The sequence below is a fragment of the Bombyx mori genome, chromosome 17, assembly GCF_030269925.1.
Source record: "Bombyx mori chromosome 17, ASM3026992v2".
Classification (NCBI taxonomy): domain Eukaryota; kingdom Metazoa; phylum Arthropoda; class Insecta; order Lepidoptera; family Bombycidae; genus Bombyx; species Bombyx mori.
In genome coordinates, this window is record NC_085123.1 from 10,688,632 (window position 1) to 10,709,579 (window position 20,948).

At 37.0% G+C, this 20,948-nt stretch overlaps 2 protein-coding genes across 5 annotated transcripts; one reads left to right on the forward strand and one right to left on the reverse strand.

Moving 5' to 3' along the window:
* Nucleotides 1–470: 470 nt before the first annotated feature.
* Nucleotides 471–18,738, forward strand: LOC101744626 (DNA topoisomerase 3-alpha). Of its 4 annotated transcripts, none has more exons than XM_038016951.2 (15): nucleotides 471–613; nucleotides 1,372–1,581; nucleotides 3,156–3,408; nucleotides 5,955–6,125; nucleotides 7,023–7,198; nucleotides 7,532–7,814; nucleotides 9,008–9,219; nucleotides 9,878–9,989; nucleotides 11,179–11,408; nucleotides 11,909–12,047; nucleotides 12,737–12,900; nucleotides 14,682–15,117; nucleotides 16,224–16,458; nucleotides 16,764–16,879; nucleotides 17,887–18,738. In XM_038016951.2, exons 2-15 carry the CDS (start codon nucleotides 1,423–1,425, stop codon nucleotides 18,024–18,026), a joined length of 2,826 nt encoding a protein of 941 aa, XP_037872879.1. In that variant the 5' UTR covers nucleotides 471–613; nucleotides 1,372–1,422; the 3' UTR covers nucleotides 18,027–18,738. The 4 variants fall into 4 exon arrangements, with proteins under 4 accessions (XP_037872879.1, XP_012551245.2, XP_062529378.1 ...); XM_012695791.4 differs by having other exon boundaries at nucleotides 608–1,081; XM_062673394.1 differs by lacking the exon at nucleotides 17,887–18,738 and having other exon boundaries at nucleotides 608–1,081; nucleotides 16,224–16,361; nucleotides 16,414–16,458; nucleotides 16,764–16,836.
* Nucleotides 18,739–18,787: 49 nt separating this feature from the next.
* On the reverse strand, nucleotides 18,788–20,835 carry LOC134200461 (protein chibby homolog 1). Its single transcript, XM_062673400.1, has 2 exons — nucleotides 20,133–20,835; nucleotides 18,788–19,049 (listed from the first exon to the last, which is right to left on the reverse strand). Exons 1-2 carry the CDS (start codon nucleotides 20,314–20,316, stop codon nucleotides 18,838–18,840), a joined length of 396 nt encoding a protein of 131 aa, XP_062529384.1. The 5' UTR covers nucleotides 20,317–20,835; the 3' UTR covers nucleotides 18,788–18,837.
* Nucleotides 20,836–20,948: the final 113 nt, after the last annotated feature.

The following is a 20,948-nucleotide window of genomic DNA, read 5'->3' on the forward strand; positions in this document are numbered from 1 at the left end:
GAAGAAGTAGTGAATCGTATCTGTAGGGGAGTATAAGAAGTGTCTACTCGGAGTTTTCTAAAAAATTCTCTGAAATCTCAATAAAAAACAACCATTTTACTGAGACTTCCACTCCATCTCTTCACGTTTGATTTCATTTCATCCCAATTGATTAAAATCTCAAATAAATCAACTTGACCTCACGTTTCCCGTATAATGTATCGTTTCATATAATTTTTTATTTAGCAGAAAATTTAAAGAAAAAGCATTTTGGTATGATGTCCTCCCCTTTCTTGTTGAAAAATGAAATTATTGCAACCTAATACCCTATCGCGAAAAGGAAAATCTATGTCAAACTTATAACACTTAATTCTTAATATCACGGGATATCAAAAAGATAGATGCCTTTGAAATGTGGGTATGGCGGAGGATGCTACGAATACCGTGGACTGCCATGAGAACAAACGAGTCCATTTTAAGGCAGCTAAACATCCGAAAAAAGCTCTCTTCCATCTGCCGGAAACGTATTATGAGCTTCTTCGGACCCATCATGCGGTCTCCCAGACATGAACAAGTGATTATATACTCTTTGGTATTTTCTATGATCTATGTGGCATAGATATCTTTATTAGAGGTACGTATGGAGGTACGGTACACTTGACAATTGACGCATAATATTTGATAAATTGTGGGATGTTTATTTCAAATATGTTTGTTTATTAATTTAAGTGATTATAATTAAACACTAATTTAAACATAGGTTAAACAGATATGTAGTTTAAATTTAATATTACGGGGATATAAATTTTACTGTAACATTCCCAGAATATTCAGAGTAATTTTCTCTGCTGCAGGCATACACATTTATAGGTTCAATATCAAGATTCTATCTCTCTGTTATGAAAATAATATAACGTTTATAAAAAATATGTTACAATGCCTTGAAAAGCTAAATAGCAGATTGAATAGAACACTTTGTTTTTTAGTAAACAAACAGATATTTGTAAACAAATATTCTACTATGAAATATTTAAATGTAGCAGAGAAAAATGATGCAGCTAAAAATATTGCATCACATCTATCCAAAGGAACATCAACTGGGGTATGTGTGCACTTCGTGCTATCTTTTGGTTGCTCTTGCTAAGCTGTCGTACTCACAAATTATGTGCTATATATTATTTACCACTCCTAAGGAGACTTGACAGGCTGCCGGTTGCCATCGGCCAGGTTTATCTTTTATAGATGATCCCTAGAAGTGAAATAATCTGTAAGGGACCCAACCAAAAATCTGAACTGATTTCTACAAACCTATGGACTATTTTGTCTATTTTAGTTTCCCTGTTTGTCATCCCTAGGCTATACCGTAGGCTAAATCCTTTCGTTTTTTTTTAGCGTAAAGGACTATCAAAGTACAACAAAATATATCAATTTAAAGCCAACGTAATGGGGCAAGATTGTGAAATGGTGATGACCTCAGTATCAGGACATCTCTTAGCCCTAGAATTTAGTGGAACATACAGAACCTGGCAAACCTGTAGCCCACTATCACTGTTTGATGCACCTGTTTTCAAATACTGCCCAGAGAATTACCAAAAAATTAAGGTGAGCTTTGTCTTCCTAAAGTAATGTTTTCAATTACAGTAAAAGCTCTTTATTTGCGGGGTATTTATTATGTAAATACGCTGCAAATACAGAAACCGTGAATATGGAAAAGCATATTTAAAAAGGACATTCACTTGTATACCTACCTTATGGAATCCCTTTTATCAATGTGTATGTACAGATGTACTAATTAGATCTGCAAAAGGAGAAGTCTTTAGCTGCAAATGTAGGAACCGTGTTTTATTAATTTTATTAATCCGCAACTAGTGAATATGCAAATAAGCAAGCACAAAATTAAATGAGGAGTTTTTACTGTACTTACTTGTATATTATTTACATCTAAAAGGCAAAGAAAAAACAAATAACTACATTTTCTCCTGAGTTTGTCAGCTGTTTTTATTTTATTTAGCTTAGTAACTACTGATGAGTATTAGTATTATGAATATTATTTTGAAAAAATCTGTAACACAACAGAAAATGTATCTTGAAGTGTTAGTGATTGATTGCCTTAATGGTGCAGTAGCTAGTAGCCCTGATGGCTGGGCGGAGGGTCAATGGTTCAATTTCCACACGAGGCAAACATTTGTAACATGATTAATATTATCTCTATATTTAAACATACATATGAGTCGTCTATTATCAAAGGTGGCAATCTGTGCATTTGGAAAAAAAAATGTTATTGATATGTCAATACAGATTGATTTGAATATTGTCTCCTTCAAAGAATACGGTTCAAAACCCGCATTAAATAAAGGTTAATAGTTAACCTGTTATTTATCTAAGATGTCGTTCCGAAGAGTTTCGTGACTGCCAATGGAATACAAAGTCAATAATTCTTTTTTCTGATTTACCAATAATTATCCAAAAGTCAGATTGCCGGCTTTGATAATAGTCGACTCATATATAAGTATGTATATTAGCCTTCTGTCCATACTACAGGCAATCCTAGTATGGGACCAGATGACTATTTTTGTTCTCAGTTATTTTATGTTTATAATTGAATAAAAACTAGTGAAGACAAGCACAATATCATAGCTAAAGGCGACCTCGGAGCAAGTATACATCTGATGCACTTCAGACAAGCTCAAATATCTGATTTGATTGATACTTAGGGCACAAAGGGGTTTCATTTAATTAAGTGTAGCTTTGAGGTGCTTCCCTCATATATGTCTATTAATAATCAATAGTTCAAGATTTTTTACTGGTGGTAGGACCTCTTGTGAGTCCGCGCGGGTAGGTACCACCACCCTGCCTATTTCTGCCGTGAAGCAGTAATGCGTTTCGGTTTGAAGGGTGGGGCAGCCGTTGTAACTATACTGAGATCTTAGAACTTATATCTCAAGATGGGTAGCGCATTTACGTTGTAGATGTCTATGGGCTCCAGCAACCACTTTACACCAGGTGGGCTGTGAGTTCGTCCAAACATCTAAGCAATAAAAAATAAAAAAGATATTTGATTTAAAATTATTCAGTTTCTTATAAATATAGAATAGTTCAACAATATACTGATGTTTAACATTTTCTAATGGAACGATCAATTCTAGCAACAATAATATTTGACTATCACTTCACAGATGACCTTAGAGCGAGAAGTTCGAAGCTGTCAAGGCCTCATAATATGGACGGATTGTGACAGAGAAGGAGAGAACATAGGTTTTGAGATTATTGATGTTTGTAAAGCTGCCAGGACAAATTTGAAAATATATAGAGCAAAATTTTCAGAGATCACATTAGTTTCAGTAAATAGAGCTTTACAAAACTTAGAAGAACCAAACAAGAATACTAGTAATGCAGTAGATGTCAGACAAGAACTTGATTTAAGGATAGGTAGGCATATAAAATATGTTTAATTATTAGACTTAGGAATCATGGTAGCTTTATGGTATTAATTATTTTAGTCTTTTCGATATCAGTCCTACTCTGGCCACTCATTCTTATGTTGATCTTCACACAGTTGTTTGAAGATGGAGATAAATAAAAAATAAAAAAAACTGGCAAATAAAAATATGTTAGGGGTCGTTCGAAAACGACCGATGAGATAGACCTGAGTTTCGAATAGTTTTTGCATAAAAAAATCATGACGAATGACTTACCTAATACAAAATATGACTGCACGCACAAGTAACCAAATGAAAAAAAAAATGTGTGCGTGTACTAGTGTACACACGTAAGAAGTGAAACTTGTTTATGGCCTTATTTTTCGAAAAATGATCTACATGCAACTTTCTAGAAATTGGTTAAATAAAGTTAAATTAGATAAAGTTTAAACAAACGGATTTTATTATCATAGACATGAATACAAATAATACAATTATTTCACTTTACCTTTTTGCTACTAAGATTATTACAGCATTTTAATAATACATCTCTTTGATATCATAATACCCTGGTACTTTTCTTCCTATAAATTAATAATAATAGCACGGTCCACGTGGTGTTAAATGGGGTTCCTGAGGTTCGTGAAGTTTGACCCACCTTGAGACATGAGGTCGATTTCTCAAATCCGAAACCATGCTTCAGAACATACCGCCGTTAATTATTAATAAATCTCTTTGCTATCATAATACCCTGGTACTTTTCTTCCTATTATTTTACGTAATAACAGTAATAAATAGCACGGTCCACGTGATATTATTAAGTGGGCTCCCTGAGATTATTGGAATTACAAAATGATTTCCGTAATCCACCTGGAGACATGAGGTCAATTTCTCAAATCGGAATCCATACTTCAGAACATACAGCCGTTAATTAATAAAGAAGGCTGTACGTCAGAGTAAAGTTATAATAATACATCTCTTTGATATCATAATACCCTGGTACTTTTCTTCCTATTATTTTACGTAATAACAATAATAGCACGGTCCACGTGATATTAAGTGGGTTACCTGGGATTATTGCAATTACAAAATGTATTCCGTGACCCACCTTGAGACATGAGGTCGGTTTCTCAAATGCGCATCCATACTTCAGAACATACAGCCGTTAATTAAAAGATGGCGCGTAACGGAAAAATGTGACGCGTAACCGAAAAATGTGACGGTAAATTTTTTTCCAACGCCGATAAGGAAGTTTCACTTCAAATATTATTAAAATAATAAAGCTCTAGATTACCAAAATTTTTCACTCGTTCATTCATTCATTGAATTACTAAATTGCATTTTTTAAGCTCTATTATCTGAGTGTTAAAGTATAATTTCGTACCAAACAAAAGCTACTTTGCGTTAGCCGGCGATATGATAATCCACTTAATATCATGGCCATCGCCATTTAAACTCCTGACCCGGTTCACAAAGCAGTCAATTGTGGACGTATTAGACAGATCCTTATGAATCCACCTGATCCAGTCCCAATGTTGTCGGACACTTTTTGTTATTACAATAACAACAACCATAGCACAGTGTGCTTAGTGCGAGTTTTTTTAACGTTCTCGATAGCGTAAAAGTTTTTTTTTACGTTTGCCGCCAGGGGCGCTGTTCCAGCTGCATGTTGAAAAAATTTAAGTTAACTTTTACGCTATCTAGAACATTAAATTACTCGTACTAAGCACAGAGGTCATCCTACTTGTCGAATTCATCAAAAAGTTCGACGTCACACTTAGGCCACAAGATCAGCCCATCGAGTTTCTCATTTCTCAGCGAGTCGCGATTCTGACACGATAGTAGATGCACTCGCGGAACAGCTGACTTCGATTTGTTACGCCCACGCATTGTAGTAAAGCTGGAAAGGCCTCTGAGAAATTAGCTATGCCTCAAATAAAAAAAAATAAAAAAAAATCTGTGTGCAATTCACACGTGGTAGAAGTGAAACCTTCCAAAATTAAAATACAATTATCCTAAACGTTTTAAGTATATGTAAAATTTTGTCATTAGTAAATAATTGTAAGGTAGCGCCCTCTGTGAATTGATATTTTAATTTCACGTATAATCCTAAATTAAAATTCACTACAAGAGCTTTCATACACACATCAAAATCTCTCAGTATTAAAAAATCTCACAGATGGCGCTGTATTAAATAGTATGTATATTTCTGTCTCATTCTTTGCTGGCTTCATCCTACACATTTTTGTATTTGTGTCTCTTACCTGTCGTTTTTTCCGTTGCATCCGGTTTGAAATCACAACGATTCTAAAGAAGTTTTCACTTCAAAACGTATAAGACACTAGTGACGACGGCACGAGATATTGTGACAATTTTTGTAATTTTGATTCTCCGAGAACAAACAATAAACGTGTTTACAGCTAAAACTAAATTCATTATTTCACCCTGAACAGCGGCTCTTGACTGTATTACTATCAATTCCAACATTAAAGTCCCGTTTTTTTTTATTTGCTGGAATTTTTTGCCGAAAATAATGAATGGCCTTTACATATGCAGGTGCGGCATTCACAAGGTTCCAAACATTGAGACTCCAAAAGGTATTCCCAAGTAAACTAACAGACACCATAGTGAGTTATGGTTCTTGTCAATTTCCCACTCTTGGATTTGTGGTGGAACGCTATAGAGCCATAGAAAACTTCATTGTCGAAACGTTTTGGAAATTAAAGGGTAGGTTAATCTATAATAAGTATTAAAAACATTTAATTTAAGAAATGATGTAGGTGATTTATTATTTCGATCGTTAATGATTAAAAAGAAATACTCATTGAAATCAAATAACACTAACGCTTCTGTGCGTGCTACAAAAAAAAATGTTATTTAATTAATTTAATGTGGATGTAAAATATCGGTATTAAAGTACAGATAAACGTTTAGAAAAAACAAAACGAACTTTGACCTTATATTAATTACAGAAGCATGTCATCTGCATTTTTAAAAACAAACCCTACCGACAATGTAGCGTACAAAATTTTTATTTATTTCGTGTCTCGTAAAATACATAATTTGCGTATCCGATCCGTTTCCGTTTTGTATAAACGCGAACGGAAGCCTGCTACAATATCAACCCGCAGTGCATCACCCCTGCCTCAATAGACGGAGATTCAGCCCGGGTAGAGGGGTTTCCCCGAGGCCCGCTCCGCACCCCCCCAAGGGGAAGCGATGACCCCCACGGAGAGTATGTACTAGTATACATACTCAAATAACAGAGCTAGTGTTACCGTCCTGCCTGCAGAGTTGAGCTTCACTTCATACATTAACTTAACTGGAATTTATATTAAAGTAGTCGTGACCTGAAGGATAAAAAGACGTATAAGACGACGATTTTCCCAATGAATTGCGTACTTAACTCATATTCATGAATAGCGTCCACGATTGAGGAATGACGCCGTGTAATAAAAACGAAACAAGCGAAAAATTTTATTTGCGTAATTACTATACAATTGAGACAGACCTCAAGTCTCAATGTTTACGCCTTCACATTTACCCGAAGTACCCGTAGTAACACCGTGGGATTGTCTGTCCATATATGCCAATAGCAATGACTAAATGCAATGTTTCTTACAGTAAATCATACTATAGAGAACCTCAGTGTAGAGTTCGCATGGGAACGTTTTCGGTTGTTTGACGAATATGCTTGTAAAATATTTCATGATATTTGCACTGAGAATCCTTTGGCGAGAGTGCTTGAAGTGAAAACTAAACCTAAGTCTAAATGGCGGCCGTTGCCTTTGGAAACTGTGGTAAGTTAAGTAATTCAGTAGTGGATTTATACTTCTTTTTTTCCTACCTATGCTGATAGTCTTGAGAGGCTATTTCAACTTCTTGACGTGTAGGTGCGCTCACGGGGCTCAAACCGGGAGTGTTGCTAACACTGGCCTTAGAAAGAGCAGTGCGTCGCAGAATCTACCACCGGATCGGAAACGCGACTCACTGAGAAGATCCGGCGAGAAACTCAGTGGGATGTGTTTATGGGTTAATTCATTCGTCGAGCCCTCCGTCGCAAGCGACGGGTTCGACAACAAACATTGACAACATTAGTGATGTACATTTTCATTATGATATTAATTTTTCAGGAACTAGAAAAGCAAGCGTCACGTAAATTAAAAATACACGCGAAAGAGACAATGCAACTCGCCGAGAAACTCTACACCCAAGGCTTCATCAGCTACCCTCGTACAGAGACAAATGAGTTTCCGAAGGAGATGAACTTAGCCCAGTTAGTTGGTCAGCAGACCGGTGATCCGAACTGGGGTACATTCGCGCAGAAGATATTAGATAACGGCGGGCCAACTCCGAGGCAAGGAAAGAAAAGCGACAAAGCGCATCCGCCTATACATCCAACAAAATATACGAACAGTTAGTGTTTTTTTTTATTGCTTAGATGGGTGGACGAGCTCACAGCCCATCTGGTGTTAAGTGGTTACTGGAGCCCATAGACATCTACAACGTAAATGCGCCACCCACCTTGAGATACAAGTTCTAAGGTCTCACTATAGTTACAACGGCTGCCCCACACTTCAAACCGAAACGCATTACTGCTTCACGGTAGAAATGGGCGGGGTGGTGGTACCTACCCGTGCGGACTCACAAAAGGTCCTACCACTAGTGTGAAATGATTAATAATTATATTTATCGCTTGAAATTTTCACTCTAAAATAAAAAATTTATGAGTCGATAGTTCGATCGTTGGTTACCTATTTTATTTTACATATCACTGAGCAAAAGGAAATCATTGCGAACGATCTTAAAAAATACGTATGTAAAGTGATATTTTTACCTATCTTTTTTTTACTATAACTGAGTTATACGTCAGCTGATACGTGAGGTCAACGCCCTAGTGCAACGCTGAGCGTCTACCTTCACTTTAGTTTGCGTGGTCGCGAATTATTAACTTCCTAAAAATAAAAGTAATTATGCTTCTCTTACCTGCGGTAAATATGGATAAAATATGGGAGATATTAGCAAACCCTCTCAAACAGAGCCCCGTGAGCTCGACCCCTAACGGAGGCGACGCGCAATGAATGTTGTTTTGTTCAGCCTACGTCAAAGTATGTGAACGATTATCTCAAACTGCTTTGAAAATTCATACAATGCTTATAAACGTATACAATGATTTTAAAAATATCACTTTCACAATGAACTTATTACTTTATATAAGAATACTAGCTGACCCGGCAGACTTCGTAGTGCCTCAATCGAAAAATAAAAGACCTAAACTTTTGTATAAAATAAACTTAAAACAAACAAAAGGAATCCGTCGGACGGGGGACACATCAAAGGAAATACCAAATTGCTATTTTTATTTAATTCCGAGAATTTTCATATTTATCTACCTTTTAAACCTTCTCTGAACTTCCACAAATAATTCAAGGCCAAAATTAGTCAAATCGTTCCAGCCGTTCTTGAGTTTTAGCGAGACTAACGAACAGCAATCATTTTTATATATATAGATATTTAAAAAAAACGAAATGTGAACATTTCCAAATTTAAAAACGGGTTTTCTGAGGTTAATTTTACTAAAACAATAAGCGTATTCGTATTTATTCTAGATTTATCGGGCAACGAGAAACGCCTTTACGAGTTCATAGTGCGATCGTTCCTTGCGTGCTGTTCCAAGGACGCTCAGGGTCAGGAGACGATCGTTAACATAGATATAGGCAGAGAGAAGTTTTCCGCCAACGGACTCGTGATCACCGAATTAAACTACCTAGAGGTATACATCTACGAGAAGTGGTCGTCTAAAGAAATACACGTCTATCAGGTCTGTGTAATTGAATATAGCTTCGTCTTGTTATTAGCGTCGAGATCTAATAGTACATATCGCTATAGATACAGTCCACTGAGTTTCTCGCCTGGAGTGAAGACAGTAACGATTGATGTATTTTATAAAAATTAAATAACTAAATATATTTATGATAATCTCGAGAGTTCCAAAAAAAAAGTTTCTCAACATATGTAAATCACTGTTGGTGACAGTATCTGTATCAAGCCGGTAACGCACATGATCAAATAGTAAAGCTTCTCAAGATTTTACTTGAAATTCCTTAACCAGTAAGCTTTATGCTTTTGATATTTCACAATAATCATATGCCATTTTTGCTTCAATCCTGTCTTTTGATTCATCGAAGAAACTGGTTTTTTACTGGTGGTAGGACCTCTTGTGAGTCCGCACGGGTAGGTACCACCGCCCCGCCTATTTCTGCCGCAGTAATGCGTTTCGATTTACAGGGTGGGGTAGCCGTTGTAACTATACTGAGACCTTAGAACTTATATCTCAAGGTGGGTGGTGCATTTACGTTGTAGATGTCTATGAGCTCCAGTGATCACTTAACACCAGGTGGGCTGTGAGCTCCTCCACCCATCTAAGCAATAAAAAAATCTTAAAATTAATTTATCCGGGTGAATTGTAAATTTTTCAGGAAGGTCAAATATTCAGTCCAACCTCAATAGACATCGTATCCGGTACTACTTCACCTCCTAGCTTACTAACAGAAGCCGACCTCATTAGTCTCATGGAAAAACATGGCATCGGTAACTACTATTATAGATTTTTTTTTTAAACTTCATCCATTTTCAATTAAAAAATTTATCCATTCCAAGCAATCCATTTCAAAAATTAAAAAAACTTATCCTGACAGAACTAAACAAATAGAAAAATCGTAAAATTTTCTTCTTATTTAACTAACATAAAAATGTATGAAATTCTAATTTAGATATATTTTCTGAGTTGATCACGTTCTGACGATGTCATTGGACCACATCTAATAATGTAGCGTCGCGTCACCTCCTAATTAATTTCAAATAGTTACACGTTAGCAAGATAATTTAGAAAATCCATATAAATTCATGTTTTCTTTTAATTTTAAATTATTATACAAATAAAATTATAACTTTTAAGACCTTCCATTGTATTATCTATGTAGTTGGTATTGTTAGTTTATTTGTTTCATCACTTTTGTCGTAATATTATTGTCAGCTATTTATAATAATAAATTGTAAAATAAATAAGGATTTGCGTGTATTTTGTACATTGTAGGTATCATTGTAGTGTTAATTCTGTTATTAAAATAATGTTACGCCGGTAAAACTAACGCCATCTATTGTTAGATAGCGGAAACAACATCGAAGTTACTCGACTTGCCCAGTATGTTCTAGATAAATCTAGGGATTGTAGTATCAACTATAAAAGCGTTGCAGAGATGACACGTAGTCAGTTAGCCGGTCATCGTTCAAATTAACCCACAGACACAGCCCACTGAGTTTCTCGCCGGATCTTCTCAGTGGGTTGCGTTTCCGATCCGGTGGCAGATTCTACGAAGCACGGCTCTTGCTAAGGTTCGTGTTGGCACCGTCGACAGGTTTGAGCCCCGTGAGCTCACCTACTAGTTAAGGTTACGCTGAAATAGCCTCTCAAGGCTATCAGCTTAGGTAGGAAAAAAGTCAGTTAGTAATCGAAACTACTCGAAACGAAACAGCGAACGGATCATCTGAAGCGAAACGGAAGAAGTGAATTGAGAATTTTAAAGTGTTCGTTAAGTGTGTTAAGTGTTAATACAGTTTTAATTTGTACTTCGGTAGAATTGCAATTTATCACGAACCCCAGCGCGTAACAATAAATCGGTTATGTTTTCGAGACTGTACAATCAAATTGACATTACTATGACAGCTTATAGCCTCATAAAAAAATTAATGTCTTTGATTGTTTTTTTTTTTTTTTTAGGGACAGACGCAACGCACGCTGAGCACATTGAGAAGATAAAAAGCCGTTCGTATGTAGCGTTGGCAGATGAAAAATATTTCGTTCCCGGTGTCTTAGGCATGGGACTGGTGGAGGGCTACGATGCTATGGGCCTCGAAATGTCGAAGCCTCATCTCCGTGCTCAGTTAGAGTCTGATCTCAAAGAAATTATCGAAGGAAGGAAACAGCCTGAAGCGGTTTTATCTGAACAGGTTTGTCGATAATTTTGTTTTTTTTTTAATCCATATTTGTAAATGAGCGACAATAATTTTAATAGTTTTTATCACCAAATACGTTACTTGTACGTATCAATACCTTAAGTGTGTCAGATTTATATATATCTTATCGTATCGTGTACGCGGTAGGTTCTTTTCTTAATTTAAGTGCAGAAAAGTGTATTAAAAATATATTGATATCTTAGGGCTGTCCAAACCAAGATCAGGTCTAGGAGGTACTGACTTAAACGATAAAAATACGTATTTGTGTCTTAAAACGCACATTCATGGAAGGATATATTTTATAAATAGAGGCATCACACCTCGACAGAGGAAACAATTTGACCGAGAAATCCAAGTCTTTGAATTTGTTTGATTAAAGGGTCAAATCAAAAAAAAACAGTTGTCACTTCAAATAACTTTTATTTTTATTCTTCATCTAAACCACTCACATTACAACCAGTAAATAATAATAAATCGTTATATTAATAATCTAGATAGCAAAATATAAAGAGGTGTACATTAAAGCATCGGCGGAGGCTGAGAAGATAGACAGAGCGCTCGCGGAGAGACTGAACGAGCAGCCGGCGGCGCCGCCTGCGAGCGGGGATACCTTACCGGTCGACATGCCCGCGGGTATTTTTTTTTTATTGCTTAGATTGGAGGACGAGGTCACAGCCTACCTGGTGTTAAGTGGTTACTGGAGCCCATAGACATCTATAACCTAAATGCGCCACCCACCTTGAAATATAAGTTCTAAGGTCTCAAGTATAGTTACAACGGCTGCCCCGCCCTTCAAACTGAAACGCATTACTGCTTCACGGCAGAAATAGACAGGGTGGTGGTACCTACACGTGGGGACTCACAAGAGATCCTACCACCAGTAAGGGTATGATTGTCAATCACTAAATAAACAAGACTACCCGCAATATTTATAATTAGCGTAATTACTGATGGTAGGACGTATTTCTGCCCTGAAGCAGTAACGCGTTTCCTATTGAAGGGTAGGGCAGCCGTTGTACTGCAAAACAGATATCTTAGAACTCCTATCTCAAAGTGGGTGGCGGAATTTACGTTGTAGACGTCTATGAGCTCCGGTTACAACTTAACACCAGATGGATCGTGATCTCGTCCATCCATCTAAAGAAATAAATAAATAAAAATATAGAATCCTACCCTCATAATAGTTTTTTTCATAGCTCGACATACACACGTGTACATCTTCTTATTTATCTTCAATCACAAAATACATTCATAAGAACAATTATGAATAATTTAAATTTTTCTTAAATAAAAATTTATGTAAATTGATTAATTTTTTACAGCCTTAAAATGTCCGAAATGTGGCTCGGACATGATCGTAAGACAGAAAAAGAATAATCCGACCGAATATTATATCGGTTGCATGTCATTTCCTAACTGCAAAAATGTAGTTTGGCTACCTAATATAGTTAAGTCATTGCAAGTTTTACCAGACACTTGCACAGAGGTAATTAAGTTAACTACTACTTTACTTGGTTAAGAATAAACACAAATGTAAATTTAATAATGCAACTTCACACATTGAAATATCTTTTAAAATTTTTGATGCCTTGCTACTTAATACTAGGTATGAGTCGGATTTATTAGAACAGACCCGAGTATTAGGTATTTTACGAGATTAGGCTGCACCTAATCTCAATTTGTCAATGTGTATAATCAAATCAAATCAAAAAAGTTTTATTCAACATAAATGAAAGTACATACTTGTTGAACGTCAAAAGAACTACCGCCAATTCACAAGAATTAGCCTCCGTCCTGAGAAGACTTGGCAAGAAACTCAGCGGGCATGTCTTTTTTTTTTTATATTAGTTTTTTTTTTTAATATTAGATTTTTTAAATATTCATTTTTACAATAAGTAATTATAACATAACAATTTTACAATATTGAAATGCCCGGAACGAGCAACTCATTCCCACTTTGTGCAATCTTCTAATAATCCACCTACTCCACCGAATATTCGTATTCTTAAAACATAAAATAGAATGTTCAGCATACGCTCCCACCTGCTCCTGCGCTATATCACTCACTTACACGTTGCAACTTATCTCACAATCCCTAAATGCCTAATCCTAATCATTCAAATAATGATCCAACGATCACAGTAATCAAATCCTAATAACGAACTCAGAACTTGAGATTAGGAATAGGCAGATTGAGATTGCTTGCTAAGTAAAGTATTAGTTGTAAATGAAATTAGGAAGATTATGTGGATTAGGCATTTCTTAAGATTAGGAGCAGGTGGACCTAGTATGACCCATCTTTACTTAATACTCTATATGTAGGATCTGCAAAAGATGTTGTAATTTTATTAGATTTTTTTTATCGTCCACAACTCTGTTTCAAAGCCTTTGGAATACCTTACTTACTAAATAGTTTTTATTTCAGATTTGCCCTAATTCTTTTAAGGTACATAAAGAAACTTAATTAATTAAATTTTTATCCGAATTGCATTTCGCAACGGTAAATTTGGTTGATATGTAAGGCATTAGGCGTGATAGATTAAATTGTGTACTAGGTATAGTGATGGCCGACCTATATTCGGCCTGTTTTGGCTACGAAACGATCGCGAATTCTATTTTGAATGGCAGTACAGCCGTTATACCAATGCGAATAAGACTTGGACCTTGTGTCTTTATTCAGTATGCTTAGTGCGATTTTCTTAACGTTCTTGATAGCGTAAAAGTTAAGCCAATTTTGTATACAGTTGGAACAGCGCCCCTAACGGCAAACGTACGTAAACGATCCCATTTCATACAAATGTGAGATAACTTTTACGCTATCGAGAACGTTAAAAAACTGGCACTAAGCACACAGGTATTGACAGCCACATTGTAATTCACAACATTCGTTATGTTTGTTAACTAATAACCCCGTGTGAGTCTTGGAACTGTCCAATATCCTACTAGAATAATAATAATAGAATAATGTTTTTTTTTTGTAAAGTTATTGTTCATTACTGGTGGTAGGACCTCTTGGGAGTCCGCACGGGTAGGTACCACCACCCCGCCTATTTCCGCCGTGAAGCAGTAATGCGTTTCGGTTCGAAGGGTGGGGTAACCGTTGTAACTATACTGAGATCTTAGAACTTATATCTCGAGGTGGGTGGCGCATTTACGTTGTAGATGTCTATGGGCTCCAGTAACCACTTAACACTAGGTGGGCTGTGAGCTCCAACCATGTGAGTCCATCTAAGCAATAAAAAAAAAACTACAAATTTATTTTTCTAGTGTGGACCGGACTACAAGATGATGAAGTTTGAATGGCGAAACAATTCCATAAGTCACATATACGCACCGCCGTACACGGGCTGCATCGGCGGGTGCGATAGAACGTTTCTAGAATATCTCAATATAAACATCAACAGTGTCATAAAAACATCGGGCTCCTCCGCACAAGTCACCTCTTCGAACACCAGTTCGAGAACAGATATATCAGTACCCATACAAAACCATATTATACCGAGTAATGCACTTCGAAATCCCATAGAAATTGGTTCAAATAGAGGTAGAGATATACCGGCGCAGAGGAACAATGCTATGAACACGACAAACATTAGGATGAACAGCGCCAGTAATGCCGCTAACTTAGATGACAATCACGTGGTCTGCAGATGCTCAAAACCGGCGATCTTATTAACGTCTAAGAAACAAAATCAGAATTTTGGTATGTATTCATATTTCAATAAAGTTATAAACCAAACTTCAAAAGTAAAAATATTATATCCGTAATTTTGTTTCTAAAGATTTCTCTTCACTGGATATCTTTTTTTTTTCTACCTAAGCTGATAGCCTTGAGAGGCTATTTCAGCGTAACCTTAACTAGTAGGTGAGCTCACGGGGCTCAAACCTGACGAAGTTGCTAACACGAACCCCAGCAAGAGCCGTGCTTCGCAGAATCTACCACCAGATCGGAAACGCAACCCACTGAGAAGATTCGGCGAGAAACTCAGTGGGCTGTGTATATGAGTTAACTTACTCGTCGAGCACTTCGTCACAAGCGCCGGGTTCGGCGAGGACGGTGACCGGTGCTTATGGTACCTAAAAGCGACATATAGATTTTTTAATTGCTATAGATGAAAATATGCTCACGGCCCACCTGGTGTTGGAGCCCATAGACATCTACAACGTAAATGCGCAACCCACCTTAACATATACTACTACTACTACGGTCTCAAGTATAGTTACAACGGCTGCTCCACCCTTCAAACCGAAACACATTACTACTTCACGACAGAAATAGACAGAGTGGTGGTACCTACCCGCGCGGTCTCAATTACGCAAACTATAATTTTGCGGATATGATTTTTATTACACGATGTTATTCCTTCACCTTGTGGACGTCAATCGTGAATATTTGTTAAATACGTATTTCATTAGAAAAATTGGTACCCGCCTAGGCGCCTGCGGGATTCGAACACCTTTGTATCGCTAGATACGAATGCACCGGACGCCTTATCTTTTAGACCACGACGACTTCAAAAGTGGTGGTGGTGTTAAGTGCGTACTATTCTATTAACCAAATAGACAGGCTATAGACAAATGTATGTCGCCGATGGAAACTTTAAAACGTGTCTTTTTCGCGGTAGAAATGGGAAGGACAATAGTAACGTCTTCCCCAAATTATATTTTAGTTCGCAGTCCAGCGTAAATAAATGTAAAAATTATTTTTTTCCAATATCTCGAAACGAATATGGCATATCATCAAGAAAAAGCCTTATGAAGAAAACCCCATTTTCTTAACATTTCCTTAAAAACTATTTATGATTTTAGGCCAAAAATTTTACAAATGTCCAGTCGGGAAAGAGAACGGTGGATGTGATTTCTTCTTGTGGGCTCCAGAATCCGTCAATAATGCTCAGTCTGCATTCGAGACTCCGCCGTCGTCGTCTGAGCAAACGACTTTTAATACAACTGGTGTTGCCAGACGGGATGCAAATCGTAATAGAAATACTGGGTCTGGCAACACTGATGACGTCAAGTGTGACTGTCGTTTGCCTTGTAAAAAGTAAGTTCATGCTCAATCTCATTAGTCCTATAACAATGAACGTTTGACGAAAATATAAAGGTTAGTTTAGACTTGTGAGAATACTCAAAGTACTGCGACCAGGATGCCTGTGGAATGGGGCCTTACAAAGATAATTCGGAACAATAGTCCATAACTGTTCAGTATCATAAATACTTGTATTATTATTCATATTCTTTAACTGAAAAACAAAATATGTAATATAATTATCCTTTATCACAGAATACGTAGTATAATAATTATTATCCTTTATCGAATTATAATGTTATGTAATTTTTTTATTTCAGACTAACGGTACACAAAGAGGGCCCAAATAAAGGACGACAGTTCTATGGGTGCGCGAAAGACTTGAGCTCGAAATGCAACTTCTTTAAATGGGCCGATGAAAGCGGCTCCAGACCAGGTATATGAACAAGTTGGCTTTTAATTACCATTATTAAAATAAGCTTACTGATAAAATATGAAAATATTAGGAGATCGTGATATGATCGACCATTGTAATTTTATAACTAATTACCCGCATCAATGTAAACGAAATCGACTGTGGGAATGAGATGTTTTATTCGAGATAAAAGGTAGCCTATGTCACTCAGTGGCACAGACGTGAGACACTTTGACCCTTCAGTTCGACGAACGCACTTTCACGTTTATAGAGTTACGCTGGTAAGAGTAACGCCATCTATTGCCGAATAGTCGAACGAATGTCGAAGGATCTAGTAGCATCTAGAACGTTCGAGAAGTACAACGCTATCTATTGTCAGATAGCGGAAACACAGTACTCGGCTTTTGTGGAATATTCTCGACGATTCTAGGGATTTCGTATCGACTATAAAAGCGTCGCAGAGATGGCACACAGTCAGTTAGTAATCGGAACTACTCGAAGCGAAACAGCGAACGGATCACCTGAAGCGAAGCGAAGCGGAAGAAGTGAATTGAGAATTTTAAAGTGCGAATACAGTGTTAACTTGTAATTCGATAGAATTGTTATTAATCCCGAACCCCAACGCGTAACAATAGTATTGCTTATATAATAAAATCACTCGCATCCACATTTCACGTTTATAATATTGCTTATATATATTGCTATTATTGCATATTAATATTGCTTCACTACATAGTATAAAATAAAGTCGCTTTCTCTGTCCCTATATCCCTATGTATGCTTAAATTTTTAAAACTACGCAACGGATTTTGATGCGGTTTTTTTTTTTAATAGATAGAGTGATTGAAGAGGAAGTTTTATATGTATAATAACGTCCATTGAATAGTGGAGAAATCAATAATAAATTACAGTTTCCGAAGCGAAGCGAGGGCGGGTCGCTAGTATATTATAAACGTAAAATGTGGATGCGAGTGATTTTATTATTATCTTCATGTAAAGTAATAATACTGTATTATGCTCTTATCCAGGTCCTGCTCGGCCTGCCCCTGTGAGCTCCCGCGGCGGAGGCCGAGCGTCCCGCCGGGGCGCGGTGCGGCATTGCAGCTTCTGTGGGAGCACCGAACACGACTTTCGAACCTGCTCTATAAGGAGACCCTCCACAGACTAACAATAATGTATATATAACCAACAAATAAACTACTTTTTAATGACCAAAACGAAATTAAAATGATAAATATAACGATCCCGGTATCGTAGTGGTTAAAGCCCTTTGACAGCTAGGCCGATAGGTTCGATTCTTACTTCAGCCAAAACAATTGCGTGCGGACAAGTTTGATCTGTGACTGGGTGTTGAATATTTTTAAAGTATAGTGTATACATTTAAAGGCATATATTTGTGGTTCCCATGGTACAGGTATAGTTTGGGACCAGATGACCGTGTGTGATTTGCTCGATAATTTATTAATTTATTATTTATATGCTTAATATAGGCAACTGGTTATGTTGTGTCTAAACAAACAAAAGCTGATGAAGCTTTTACCGGTTAATTTTTCAAAAGCATTTCATTGCATATGATTTTTTAATTAAATCGTAAAAGGCATGAATATGTAACGATAGAAAAAAAGAATCTGCAACCAACTTTACTTGTTATAATAATTTATTTCGCTAATTTATATCAATTTTCGAATTGTATTCATCAGAGAAATGTTTAATATCGATAGCAGATGATTCTTGTTTTGGTAATTAAACTTGTTGGTATATAAAGTAATGAAGTGAACTGTGTAATATATTGTAAATATGAAACATAAGTGTTACATCTAATATAGATATTGTTATTTCGTACCAACGTTTGTAATAAAAGCATTTTCAAATGCATTTAATACTGTTTTTTTTTTCTTCTTATACCAATAGTGTATTGAAAAAAATCACTTTAGCATGGCTTCTTTTATATTTATTTCGATATTTTACAGAAAACGTTTTCACCATTTCGACTTTTTACTCTTCTGTTTTAAACTTGACAAACTTTGAGAACGCTGAAGTTCAGCTTGTTCCGCTTCAACTGTTTTGTCAGTCATCATGTCCAACAGTATTTCGAATTTCAATCTTAGCATGTTGTTTTCTTCTTCGAGCCTGTCTAGTTCGTTTTTCAATCGCAAATTCTCCTTATGAGCTGCACCCGCTCTTCCTGAAGCTAAAATACAAATGTAAATTAAGAACTTGACGAGATAACTGGATTCTTCGACAAAATGACACGACACGATAACCCTCTTAACGTGATTGCCTCTAATTACATAATTGACCCAGACGTCGGGGCAACGAAAAGCCGCTATTATTCTCCTGCCCTTCTCCCAGTCACCAGGGGTTGGCGCAACATGGTTTCTTCTTCCAACTTTTTTTCCCCCTACCTATGCTGATGACCTTGAGAGGCTGTTTCAGCCTCGCCTTGACGTTTAGATGAGCTCATGGGGCTCAAAGCGGAGTGTTGCTAACACTGGCCCTAGCAAGAGCAGTGCTTCGCAGAATTTACTACCGGATCGGAAACGCGATCACTGAGAAGATCCGCCGAGAAACTCAGTGGGTTGTGTCTATGGGTTAATTTGCTCGTTGAGCCCTTCGTCACATCACCTTCGGTTCGGTGAGGACGGTGACCGGTGCTTGAGGTACCTAAAAGGATGGATGGATGGATCGGGAGGATCCGTAATGACGTGTTTAGAGCGACATCGACTGTTTTCGGTCCACAGGATCGACGAAAAGCCGTCGTCGTCTTAAAAATGTCATGAGGATCCTCTCGATCCACTCCCAGTGCTTCAAGCATTTATCGCCGTTCTTGTGAAATGAATAGTTCGACGTGCAACCAAGACTATAAACCCAAATTACTGAGTAACACGGGTCGGGTGAGTAAAATCACTGAGTAATATTACGGCTATAAATCACGGATGACTACTTTTTTTTTATTGTCATTGTAGGCAGACGAGCATATGGCTTATCTGATGGTGAATAGTTCCCTTCGTTTATGGACATCAGCAATTCCATTTATGTAAGGTATTGATAAGAAGAAATTGAGTAAAATCTCTATTCGAAGTACCTAATCATTCAGGGTTCAGAAGGATATACCAAGCAGGTTCTATAGATAAAAAAGGAGTTAAAAATTATGCCGAGACAGTAAACGTACTTCAACAGTTATACATTTTACCCTAATTTTATTTAGGTACGTCTTAGTCAACGAAATTTTTCTAATTAATATAAAACAACGAGTAAAAATATCAGTACCAACCAGGAATCCACTGCCCTTCTTCAAAAGATACTTCAAAATCTCCCAATTTTATCTTTAACGGACCAATATCTAGTGACAGTTCCTTTGAGGCATAATCACTGCCGAGTTCGTTTTTCAAGACCGATGTATCTTGTCTTCTGACCGGAATTGTTTTCGGATTGAATTTACTGCTAAATAGTGGCATAGCTTAAAACTGGCTTCTCGTAAAAGTTGTCATAACAAACCGTTTCCATAGTTACCGTTACAATCATAGATAAATTTAGGTTACAAACACTGAAGTATGAAACCTAGGTCTATGGTTACAAAAAAACATTATAATGCCAATCTGTACATATGTGTATTGTCTGTATTTTTTTTCCTACCTAGCTGATAGCCTTGAGAGGCGATTTCAGCTTCTCCTTGCCGTGTAGGTGAGCTCAAGGGACTCAAACCGGAGTGTTGCTAACACTGGTCCTAGCAAGAGCAGTCCTTCGCAGAATCTATTACCGGATCGGGTACGCGACCCACTCGGCGAGAAACTCAGTGGGCAGTGTGTATGGGTTAATTTACTCGTCGAGTCCTTCGTCGCAAGCGATGGGTTCGGCGAGGACTGTGACCAGTACTTGAGGTACCTAAAACCACCGTTAATGGATCGGGAGGATCTGTAATGACGTGTTTAGGGCAGTATTTATTGTAAATGTAGTCGGTTAAAGGAGGGTAAGGCGCCCGGTTTTTTCGTATCTCACGAGCTGGTACCAATTATACTACGAAATTATAAAATTAACACGTTCATGAACAATTTTCACGATAAAGAATTAGCATCATGTTTCAGAGGCG